The sequence below is a fragment of the Stenella coeruleoalba genome, assembly GCF_951394435.1.
Source record: "Stenella coeruleoalba genome assembly, chromosome: 6".
Classification (NCBI taxonomy): domain Eukaryota; kingdom Metazoa; phylum Chordata; class Mammalia; order Artiodactyla; family Delphinidae; genus Stenella; species Stenella coeruleoalba.
The window spans coordinates 46309132-46322211 of NC_137151.1; the positions used below are offsets into that span (position 1 = coordinate 46309132).

Genomic DNA, 13080 nt, shown 5'->3' on the forward strand with positions numbered 1-13080 from the left:
AGGTGCTCAGTAAAGATTTGTTGAATGAATAGAGAAGTATTATTCATTCCTTTCTGATGTTTGTCAATAGTTAATTTCTTTTCCCCTTAAGGAATAAGCAACAAGGCTCTTTCTCATCCAGCAACCTAATTACTTGACATTAATGTGCTGATTTGGTTTTCACTATTATCTCCAGTCACAGTGCATGATATTCAAGTTTCATTTTCCAAGTTGTGAATACAGATTACTTTGTTTGGTTACTCTTTATCTATTTGTGTATTTCGGTGAATTATTTTTTTTTGGATTCTGTTTTGCCTCTTATTTTGTAACATAGTTTATGCATTGAGGCCTGCTCTTGGTGTCTTTTGTTTAGTTTGGATCGTTCTATAGCTTATTCTAATACTCATTTGTTGAGAGGTATATTGAGCAAAGGTACACTTTTTTGGTAAGATGCATGCACAGCACCTACTTGCCCAGTGTTATTACAGTGGCATCTTTGTCTCTGAAAGCACTGGTATGAAAAGAAAAACAGAGATGTTTAAGCCTTGGAAGCTACAGTCTAGTTACTCATTTGGCATGTATTTCTTTCAAGGGATGAATTTTACTTTGGAGTACTGATAAAATGTTTTGATAGTGGGATTAGCTAAGCCTTTTAGATGAATTATTAAATAATCCTGAATCATTATCACAGACGAAAATCAAGAAGCAAGAAAAACTAGTTAAGCAACTGGTACATATAAACAAGTTGTCAAATCTTTTTCGTCAGTGCTATTTGTTCTCTGTAGAAATATTGGAAACTGGGAAATATAGTCGAGTGTTTGGAGGAATTCGAAGTCTTTCTTTACACTGGTGACAATATTTCTCTTGATTTTAAATTAGGGCCCTTCCTTACCTGTTGTGGGATGACTAGGAAAATGAAAATCTTGTTCTTTATCAGAATCTGAGTGTCCTGAGCCTGAAAAATATGCATGGATGCTTCCTTCCAGGGCCACCACTGCTTGCCCTCTTCACTCTGGATTGTAGCTGGGGAAGTAGTTAGCAGTAGGCCTGGTCTGTCACGGTGTTCTACTCAGTTCTGATCTTACTCTTCTCCCATCTTATTTTCTTTCCCTAGTGTATTATTTATGTTGCACACACTCACATAGGCACCAGAAATGTTTTTTTGTCTCACTGTAAGGATTCTCCTGTCTTCCATGAGAGGGGAATGAAGCAGTTCAGGAAGTTGGAGATTCTAGATTCTTAGGACAACTGTCTGAGAAACTTAACTCTAGCTATATAAAAATTTCTTTTGCTGCTCCTACAGTTTTTGTTAAAGGCAGTACTGCCCTCTGGTGTCCAGAGTCCAATTCCAACGCATAGCTTCTCAGCTAAATTGCTTTTTTTTAAAAAAACTCTTATAGTTAGTCCTTAGAACTTCTTAGAAAAATAAGTAACAATTATTTAAGACTAGGTTTAGTTTATTTGCTGGCTTGAAGTCCATTGGATCAGGTAACTTGGGGTCATACTAGAGTCATCTATATAATAATACCTCTTATCTGATAGGTAATGTCCAAGATTTAAAAAAGAATATATTACTTTCCTCTGTTTATAAGGAAAGTGTTCTCAGTTCTCATTTAAAAAATATGATACATTGGATCATTGCCAGCTTTTAAAAAGCTAAATCATTATTCTCCTTCCTTCACTTTTGTAACTGATGTGTCATTTTTCATTTCATTCTGGATATAAATCGTAATTTCTTTTGCCTGTGTTTTTTCTTCACAAGCACGCCTTTCATATAATGATAGAGGTAAGATGCATTGATGTTTGTTTTATGGTTGTGGCACTTTTTGTGGATACATACTAAACATTTTGTTCTTAGATTTTTTGTTGTTGTTGTTGCTTTATTGTCCATCCTCTATAGTTTATAAATTTATGTTGTAGTTTTTTTTCCACTTCTAGTATTAAAAACATGATTGGCTTGTCATAGTAATAGTTTTGGGTTTTAAAGAATTGTTACCAGTGTTTATACTTATCTAAGGTGAAATGTAGAAACACAACTGGTTTAGTTGACTAGAAGTTAACACCTAATGGCTAGATTTTTAGCCTTACAAACCTTGTATTGCTTAATTTTTATAGTATGTCATTACCTTAAATGTCAGCATGTGCTCATTTTTAACAGATGCTGACTTTCTGGTCGAATCCATTATCTTTTAATGTGAAATCTATATTTTCAGGTAGTTTCTTTCATCTTTGGCATCTTTAGCAAATGGACTGGCTAGAGAAGTATAACTTGATCTTTTGCTGTCTGGAAGTTTAAGGCTTTATTTAGATTAGAATTCACCTTTCATATGGAGAACTCAGAATAAGTAAAATGATCACAGACTGCTTTACAGCTCTTCACCTCTAATCTTTTATCCACTGTTGGTTATAGTAATGATACTGGGTAGTGGTGCAGGGGTGGGGGGCACTTTTTCCAGCTATTGTCATTTGTCGCTTCTCAACATGTCTTCTGATGCCATAATTTTCACATACAAGTGGGTAAAGAAGAGATGTAATCAGAGCCATGTTCTAATGAAAATCTTTTTAACTGTGCAAAATAGCATGGGTGCTGGAAGAGAGCTGGAACTTAGGGAAAGTTTTCAGGAACTCTGTAGTCCTTATAGTTACCCCTCCAAAAGTGGTTTTTCTCTGTAGCAGGGCAAAGCCATGTTTTATGGATAATATCAGAATGTTGTTGTCATTATGAAGTTTAAGTCTGAATTTGTCTCCCCAGGTTCTCATATATTTTAAGGGTATAAATCTTTATTCCTAGAATCAAGTATGAGGTTTTTTGGGGTAAATTAGTATAATGCTGTTAATAAACAGAAAATAATTTCTAATATTCTTAGATTATAGGATAAGTAAAAGCTAGATATGAGGGAAGTGGTTAAAACTTCTTTTAGATGTAAGCTGTTAAATGGAAGAACTGAGAAGTATGAATTAGAAGAACAGTCCGATAACATTTTATTAGAAAAGCAAAAAGATATATTGACTGGTAGTATAGATTTTACAGAGTTGTAATCTGTTACAGAGTTCTCATTTTTGAACCTAACCTTTCTAAGAATTGTAGAATTATCATTTCTAAAAGTTTTGACATTTTGTAGGAGTGTGCCTTTGTAGATCTTCTTCTTACCCTTTGAAAATTGGCCTGTGTTCTCCTAAATTTAAGCTTTTTACTTATAAGTAATTTTGACAAAGCATATTTTCAGGTTGTTAATATATAATGCTGACTATAATGGGAATTTCATTAGGAGAGTGATCTAAGATTTCTTACTGAAATAATGGTAGCTTACAAACTTTGTGAACAGAGTCTCGGAAACTTATGGGAACTTTTAAGTTTATCTACGCATTTGGAAACATTCAGTGATTTTTTTTTTAATTCTAAACATAGGCATTGGAAATTTTTGTTTCCTAAAATTAAGGTTAATATTATATTAAAGTCTTATTTTGGGTATTCTTTTTTTTTTTTTTAAACATCTTTATTGGAGTATAATTGCTTTACAGTGGTGTGTTAGTTTCTGCTGTATAACAACATGAATCAGCTACAGTAGCCAGGACACGGACGCAACCTAAGTGTCCATCGACAGATGAATGGATAAAGAAGATGTGGCACATATATACAATGGAATATAAATGAAATTGAGTTATTTGTAGTGAGGTGGATGTACCTAGAGTCTGTCATACAGAGTAAAGTCTTATTTTGAACTGCCGACATATTCTTAATTTGAGGTGTGGATTAAGTCATCTAAATCCTATTTTATAGACTGAATCATATCCATATGGTTGGTACTCTTTAGAATAGGGAATGGATAATGTGTATGTTATCTAAAGAGACATTATCAGTCAATTTATTAAAAATTTTAGTGTTTACATATAGTGCTATATTACTCTTTACCTGGTTATTTTCCCTCTTCAGCTTTCAACCCTTATCTGCATACTTTAATTTTTGTCATCCCTGCTTTGAAAACTCAACTTTTCTAACTTATCTCTAAAGGAGGGGGAATCATTGACTTTAACCTTATAGTTATTTAAAGTTTTTCAAAGTGAACTTTGTTTAGTTAGCACAATTACTCTTTTATGCAGTTATCCAATAATTCTTGAACTTAGAGCACTGAGTGGTTTTCTTTGCCTCTAGAAGAGTGGTTTCAACTTGTTCCCTCCTGTCTCCACATTCACATAAGTCATGTACTACGATCAGTGGGGTCTCTTATTGCAGATATATATGATCAGTCAAGGAATGAGGGAGGGAGGATTCAGTTCTGGTAAAACTTCTCCAGAGCGTCTTGTGTCCCCTCCCACTGAGAATCATAATTTGAGAGGCCATACTTCTATAAGATGTACATCTGACTTTCTTGTCACTGTGTTAAACTAAAATAATCTTTAGCTCTACTAACCTTTCATGTTTTGAATGTGTGAAGGAAAAGCAACTTTTGCAGACATTTAAAAAATAAATATCTGATGTTAAAATGGGTCACAGGAAGTCTTCTGGTTTATCATACTGTTTTAAAATAGGAATTCTCAAACCATTTTAGAAAGATTGTCTACTTTAGAAGAAGAAATTACATTATTTTTTCTCTTTAATACTTTGCAGTGTTTCTATTGCTGAGGGTCTTTCTAACATAGTTGCCAACTTTTAAAAAATCTTGAGTGGCATCCAGGGGCTGAATAATGCCTAAAGGGAGCACTTACTGTCCTGAGGCATTAGAAGAGGAGGTTTTTGTTTGTTTGTTTGTTTGTTTGTTTTAAGGAAGGAGAGTAAAGGCAGAGAGACATGCATTGATAAAGGGGTGACATACAATCTCCAAGTGTCTTAAGTGCCACCCAGTGTCATAAAGTCTGTTGCCACAGAAATTTTAGTTCTTGCTAACAATACTCATTACACAGGCCTTCAAACATGTTACTACTTTCCTCTGGAAGCTTTCCAAAAGGCTTTCTACCTCTTGCTTTAGTTGCAGATATTTAACTAATACAGTGTTTTCAGCGAAGGGTAGCCACTCTACTTTGTATAGGAGGATCCTCTGGTGATGCTGTAGTCCTATTTATATATTATAGTTGCTCCATTTAAAAAATTAACTATAGCAGTATACTTCTCTTTCATTTTCCATACCTTCTCATCTAATATGATGACCACTTATTTTCTGAATTATTTGTACTTTCTTTGCCCATGAGTCCCAGAATACTAATAATATCTCAGATCAATTCTGGGAAGTAATTATAAGCAAAGGGACAAATTGTTACCGGGTGGAAAAGTTAGAATGAATGGAGCAGTTTGGTTATAGCAACACTAACTTACATATTCCTTTTATGTGCTTTGTATTTGAAATACCTATTTGTAATGTGTTTGAGAATAGCTGTGTGGGTATTTCTGATATTAATGAAGAAAGATTTAAACACTCACTGGGGAAAGTAATGGATTTTGAGGAGTGGTTTCTTTGAGACATAGCCATAATTTGCTGTATCTGGCACTTTTCAAATCCTTATCCTATAAGGAATAATCAACTGGATGAAATTAAAATACCATTAGTAATATCCTGAAGGTCACAGAAAAATCTTAGGAGAATTAGTGAGACTGGATCAAAAAGATTTTAGATCTTTTCTCCTGATTGCTATATATATATATATATATATATATATATGTAGCAGTAGGAATGTTATTGTGAAAACTCTTAATTCAAGTTTCTTGCTTTTTGATCACTATAGGTAATTAGTAATGCTTGAGAATTCAGTTTTGGCAAGATTGAAGTTAATGTCATTTGTATGTGTCTACCGTTTCTGTCAATCGATCTCTCAGTATACTGATATTTAGAAGCGAGATGTGTCATGTGCTGCTCTTTAGATAATATTATTATTGTTTATCTGTAGGACCCAGGACCACCCCCTCCTTCTCCATTACTAGGTTTGAAGCCACTGCAGTTACTAGAAGTGAAAGCAAGGGGAAGATTTGGTTGTGTGTGGAAAGCCCAGTTACTCAATGAATATGTGGCTGTGAAAATATTTCCAATACAGGTATGTTTATTGCAGTTTTCTAGTCTGCATATATTTTTTAAAAGATGCGACTGGCTAGGTCATTGGAACTCAGAAACAGTCTGAAAACACAAGCCGTATGTTTCATGGTGGTTCTTTGTGATACCGGGGGAAGTGGTTAGCCCTTTTATGTCTGCCTTCTCATCTGAGAAATTAATGGTACAACAGTCATGTTTGTTTAGAGTGGTGGAATTACAATACATAAGCATATAGGAGATTTTTTGCCAGTAAAAATTCTACAGAAATGCAAAGTGAAGATGAGGATTCTAATTAAAAAATATAATTCATTGTCTGAGTGGTTAACTTTTTTTTTTTTTTTTTGCGGTACGCGGGCCTCTCACTGTTGTGGCCTCTCCCGTTGCGGAGCACAGGCCCCGGATGCACAGGCTCAGTGGCCATGGCTCACGGGCCCAGCTGCTCCGCGGCATGTGGGATCTTCCCGGACCGGGGCACGAACCCGTGTCCCCTGCGTTGGCAGGTGGACTCTCAACCACTGTGCCACCAGGGGAGCCCTGAGTGGTTAACTTTTAATGTCCCATTGACATTATCAGAAAAAGCAAACAGAATATTGAAAGAGTAGTGTGCTTGTTTTAGAATCGCTGTTTGGAGATATATTACCAGGCTGATTCATTTTTGTTCTACTTTGAGTATTGGTGTAATCATTTCAGATTTTGTTTGGTGAATTTTCAGAGGCATTGAGTCAAGACTCCAAATAATTGGTTTACTGTTGACTTGTTTTTCTATTAAAGGGGGCCAACCTTATAAAACCCTGGTCTCATGCACCTCTGAGATATTCTTTAGTTTTGCTCCGTTGGTGGTATAGATCTATGATAATTCCTTTGTTCCTGTTTTTTGCTTATACACACCTGTGGCTAATGCTGTGCATGGTATTGCGATCCTGGCTGGGTTTTTTGATGCAGGCTTCACCCCTGCACCTGTATAATAGATCTTCCTTATACCAAAATTATTCAATTTCTTTGTCTTAATATACCTAGATTTTTGCCCTCTTACCTCCTTGAAAGTCTGTTCCTTAGAGTCTGTGAAGAAGTTTATTACTTTTTTTTTTTTTTATTACTGTTAACTGTAGTTCAGTTCTCAAAAGAAAAGTCTTTTGGGCCAAGGTTCACAAAGAAGATCAGGGTTCTTATTTCACGTGAGGAAGCTTAAAAATTAGAGAAGCGCATTTGGATGCTATTAACGTCAGAGTAACAACAAGAACAGTAGCTAACATTTTACTGAATGGTTCTATTGTGTCAGATAGAGGTACTTTACATATGTGAGTACTCACTAATATGTATTATTACCCATACATATAATATAACACACAATATATGTATAATACAACGACCCTATGGGGCACCCACTACAGTCCTTGTTTTGCTGATCAGGAAGCTGAATGATTATGTAACATGCCAAAGGTTCTTAGATAGCTTGGATCCAGAGGGTTCCTAACCGTTATGCTGTGGTGCCTCCCACTTTCGTTATTCTCCCATTGTGAAAAGAAACTAACCCTTTATAAGTAGACATGTAAGAGGTATGGATCACTTGCAGGCACAAGTGAATCTGTGGTGTTTCAAATTATTGTATTGCATATTTATACCCCATTGCTCTCTTATTGACTCTGCAGGGTATTCTAAACATTTTGTTAAGAAGGTTTGACATGCTGTTAGTGTTTGAAAAAAATTTGTTTTCTATTTAGATGAAGTCATTCTCCCTGAATTTCATCTCTCAGAGAGATTGTTCTTAATAGTAACACAGGTAACTTCACACCGTGATAAAATTACACTGTAGTACTAACTTGTATGTGGAATGTGTTGCCATTGTTAGGATTCAGAAGTGCAGTATTTCTGATCAACTTCTATGTTTACAAATTACAAACACAAAAAAGTATGTTTGAAGGAATGGGGCAGGGCAGGCATTTGGTATGTAACTGTTACCTGTTGTCAAAGTTTTCTTTTATTAAAAAACAGGACAAAACAAAACCAAAGAATCTCTTAATACTTAGCCTTTAAAAAAATTGCCTTAGAACTTACTTGAGTAATCTCTTAGATATGGTTTATTTGCCTGTGTTCTTTGCATTCTTACTATTCTTTTTAACTCTAGGACAAACAGTCATGGCAGAATGAATATGAAGTCTATAGTTTGCCTGGAATGAAGCATGAGAACATATTACAGTTCATTGGTGCAGAAAAACGAGGTACCAGTGTTGATGTGGATCTTTGGCTAATCACAGCATTTCATGAAAAGGTAAAACTACTTTCCATTTTAACTCAGTGAAGTCAGGGTTGGCTTACTTCCTAATGTTGGCTACAAAGCCCTCACTTACTTTTCTGGGAACAGTGTGTTATTATAGTTGGTTAATATTTATAAATAAAAACCTGCTTTAAAAATGATTTATTTAATAGAAGAACAAAGATGACAACTTTTTCACCTAACCCTCTACTTACATAATACCAGTCTTTTGTCCCTGATTTCTTGTGCTGCAATTATACTTCTCTTACAAATAATTATTTTAGTATAGCCAATGCTTAGGAATTTTCATTTACCATTTACTGTCCACTTTTATTACATGAGACATTTTTTCAGCTTGAATTTTGTTTCTTAAAATTCTTTAATTGATGTCACTTAGTGACAAAACTAGGGTCAGGAAATTTATCTGATCTTTGATCAGTCACTGATTTGTAGGGTAATTACCACCAAAACACACTTGCTATTTTTCCTCAATTTTTCTGCTTTCAGAGTTAGTATGAAAGTATACACTAATGGAGTAGGAAATTGTGATCTTCTTGGCAATCAGTTTCATCACTGTCAGAAAAAAGTGGCTGTTTTAATTCCCTTAATTCTTGACTAAAAGGTTGGCAGTAATCTCTAGAGGAAGATTCTTTAGGCTAGTTGTTGTTCATATGTTTTAATTTTTGTTCTCCTAGTCCTATTTATAACATCTCTATAGTCAACATATTTTAACTTTTAAAATATTTTCTAGAACTTTAGATTTTCAATAACCTTTTTTTTGTTGTTGTTAATTTTGCCTTCTCAATGGGAAATTGACCAACTGTGCTTGTAGCAAACCTTTAAAGATTAGTGGTATTCCTTTCAAATGTTTATTAATGTGAAACTTGAACCCTTCCAGAAAGATTGCGTTTTGGATATTATTCACTGAAAGGAAAACTATGTTGCCTTCCATGACCTCTTAAAAGTAAAAAGGAAAGTCTCCATATACATACGGCTTTTGTCAAGAACATAAGTTGTTTTTTTTCCCCCTTCCTTTAGGGTTCACTATCAGACTTTCTTAAGGCTAATGTGGTCTCTTGGAATGAATTGTGTCATATTGCAGAAACCATGGCTAGAGGATTGGCATATTTACATGAGGATATACCTGGCCTAAAAGATGGCCACAAACCCGCCATATCTCACAGGTAGAGCTAAATTTATATTATTTTACCCAATAATTCAGTATTTATTATTTAAACTTTCAATCCCCTGGGCAAAATTTATTTTTCCCCTAGTTACCTAATCATGCTATAGGAAGCATTGATTTTCACTTGTTTTTCAAATTAGCTTTGAGATTGGCCAGGAAGTATTTTGGATAATGTATATATTAACATCATTGTCAAAGGTTAATTATTGACTTATGTTTCAATTTGTCTCATTTCCGAAAACATAGTTAAGAAAAAGTGTATTTTCTTTGTCTCAAAGGAGAAATCTGTTTTACCTCAAAACATGATTTACTTCAAAGATGATTATAAATAGGTATAAGGGGATGTAATTAAGGAGAGATTTTGAGTATCTTTTTTGCTTGTGTTTTGAATGACCATGTGATCATTACCTAAGTTGAGGTGGAAGGAGGTATTATTTGAATAATTGGGTTTACTAAATTTTCTTTTTCAGTGAAGAAATAGTACTTGGACTCAACAATTGTCATATCCTTAAAAGGGAAACCGTTAGTTCCCTTAAACATGGGATTCAGTTTGCCATTGTGTATTTAACTTCCTTGAACATGGGGTCAATCTGTCATCTTATATTCAGTTTAAAGATGGATGTTTTAAATTACCTGATTCATTTAACAAATACTTAGTTGCGTGCCATCAGGTGGTGTCTTAGGTTGCTGGGAGGCATTACTTTTATTCCAATTCTAATGTAGATTCTGATTTTGAAAACCTTAAATGACTTCTACCTCAGAAATAGCTTCCCTTCTCACCTTCCTACATAGTCTAACCCTGTCCTCCTGGATTTTTGCTCACCTCACCTAGTCCTATAGGGAACTAATCCTTTGGAACCCCCAAAGGTTATTATAAGTAGGGTCCCTAAAAATCGTTTGAGTCTAAAACTGATTTTTGTAGCATTTGTGGTTGTCTATCTATGCGTCCTTTGTCTCACACTTTGTGTCTGCACACATAAATTTACCATTGCTCATGGTACCGGTGTGTTTACTGGGGTATAGTAAGCCCTAGGATGAGCTAGTTGAGGCTAATGTGTAGAGGAAGACATCTGATTGCCTTAAAATGGTTACTCTTTTTGGAACACCAGGATCCAGCTGGAGCAGTGTATGTTTATGGTGAAAAATTTCTCTTATACATTCGTAGAGATGCTTTTGTACGGCCAAGTTGGTGAATGTAATAAGAACCATTAAAATAAGGGACCGTTTTAAAATGTAGGCCTGTGTGTCATCCAATTCAGCTTTAACTGAAAATTCTTTCATTGTGGTTTTTAAATTTCAGTGTCAATGAGAGTTTCTAACTATAAACTCTGAAATATGCTTATTATCTTAAAACAACAACAATTTTATGATTGGTAGTTAGGAGTGACATAGATAACATGTAGGCTGGACAGTACTTTTGGAATGGCAGCTCTTTATAAAACTGCTTTATGGAGAGAATTCCTTCTTATTGTCCATGTAATGGATACGACTAGGTCACTGTACTCTTGTGCTTCAAGCTATCTGGAGACTTTACTTAAACTTTTTGTCCCTCTGCCCTTTTCTGTATTTCATACTTTGAAATAACTATTTTTTTTAAAAGCATACATAGTCTCTCTTCCTACTTACAGTCAAAAAATTTAAAAGATAACTTGTTTAAACTGAATTTGAATACTTTATCTTTCTATTTGCAAGGGACATCAAAAGTAAAAATGTGCTGTTGAAAAACAATCTGACAGCTTGCATTGCTGACTTTGGGTTGGCGTTAAAGTTTGAGGCTGGCAAGTCTGCAGGTGATACCCATGGACAGGTAAGGATAACTGTAAACTGTAAGAAAAAATAATCTTGTCCCATATTTTCTTAGATGGCATCTGGGATCAGTTGGTCTAAAATTATTGTGCTGGTTCTTAAATTGGTATCTATTATAAAAATGACTCTCGGGCTTCCCTGGTGGCACAGTGGTTGAGAGTCTGCCTGCCGATGCAGGGGACACGGGTTCGTGCCCCGGTCCGGGAAGATCCCACATGCCGCGGAGCGGCTGGGCCCGTGAGCCATGGCCGCTGAGCCTGCGCGGCCGGAGCCTGTACTCCACAATGGGAGAGGCCACAACAGTGTGAGAGGCCCACGTACTGCAGGAAAAAAAAAAAAAAAAAAAAGACTCTCTTAAGAGTAATATGTTAAATTTGCTGAGGAAGATATTTTCATATGGTGATGAAGGACTGTTAGGACCTCAGGTGGTTTAGATCAAGCAATTCATAAAACAATTTAGATGTCATAGGATTCTATTTTTAAAACTAATCAAAGAAGAATCCAACACATTTTAATAAGCCTCATTCTTCTAGGGAGTTCTTAATATTAACTCACTAGTTTTAACTTGTTAATTCTTTCACTATCTTAAGAGGAATGGAAGAATAATCAGTCACTATTCATGTTATAATGTACTAAGATCTAGTGCCTGTTTTTCCAGACAGCAATGATAGTTTCTTGCTTCTTGGTCTCTATTGCTTCTTTAACTCTTTAATCAACTTTATAGCTTTTCTCTGAATTCTCTCCAGAGTTCAGAGGACTTCTAAGGCCCTGAGCAAGGAGTTTAATTTTACTAACCAAGGTCTGCACAGAGACTTCAGCAATGGGAGCCTTTAAGGAAGCCAAAGAGGAAAAGAACATTATCCATACATTTTATTCTCAGAAACTGAGGCTCTAGGAAAGGTGTTTTCAAACTAGTTTGACCTGAAAGGTGATATTTCCTTACAAAGCCAAATGATTTTGCACAATCATTACTTCATCTTTCAAATCAGGCAAATTATTTGATCATCTGATTCTCAGCTTTCTTTTTGCCCAGTGTGTCCTACTGACCTCCAGGAACATAGCACAACAAATTTTGACAACATTGACTAATGATTTAAGAATTTAGTCAGCAGTCATAGTTCTAGAAAAGTTGACAACATATGTATTTGGGAAGGAAGGCAGTTTTGCGGAGAATGTACTGAGATGGGAGATTGTGCAGGAAGCCTAGGACCAGGCTTCTGAGCTGATTGTCTGATTACCTTAAGACTAAATTTTGGGAAGAGTTTAATCCTTTGGTACCTTATAAACCTCCCCCCTTTTTAAGAAAAGAATTTGGGGATTCATTCATATCTTTTTTTTTCAAGTTTTTTTAATAGATCTTTATTGGAGTATAATTGCTTCACAATACTGTGTTAGTGTCTGTTGCACAACAAAGCGAATCAGCCATATGCATATGCATGTCCTCATACCCACTACCTCTTGAGCCTCCCTCCCATCCTCCCTGTCCCACCCCTCTAGGTCATCGCAAAGCACCGAACTAATCTCCCTTCATTCATATCTTTTAATGCCCTCATGATTGGCTTACATGATGAGGGTAAAAATAACTAATAATACATAATAATTACATATATATATATATAATAATGAATAATACATCACTGATTCCTTGACTTTAGATTTCATGGACCAGAAAGTTTCAAAATGCTTGTTATTGCATATTTTATATATTGCAAAGAACACTGGGAAAAAAATAACATTTTTCTCTAATATCATCAATTTATAAAAGAGGGGACATTTTATACTAAAAAGGAAGATGTCATCATTTCATAAGAAAAGAAGTACTTTGGAAGGCATAA

At 35.1% G+C, this 13080-nt stretch overlaps 1 protein-coding gene across 2 annotated transcripts in view; it reads left to right on the forward strand.

The window, feature by feature from the left end:
* The window catches only part of ACVR2A (activin A receptor type 2A), an 82201-nt gene that overhangs the window by 63316 nt on the left and 5805 nt on the right, over positions 1-13080 (forward strand). For both annotated transcript variants that reach the window (XM_079924750.1, XM_079924751.1), the window contains exons 5-8: positions 5860-6003; positions 8125-8268; positions 9292-9437; positions 11132-11246. In XM_079924750.1, the coding sequence (XP_079780876.1) occupies positions 5860-6003; positions 8125-8268; positions 9292-9437; positions 11132-11246 (549 nt within the window). The remainder of the gene's footprint in view (positions 1-5859; positions 6004-8124; positions 8269-9291; positions 9438-11131; positions 11247-13080) is intronic.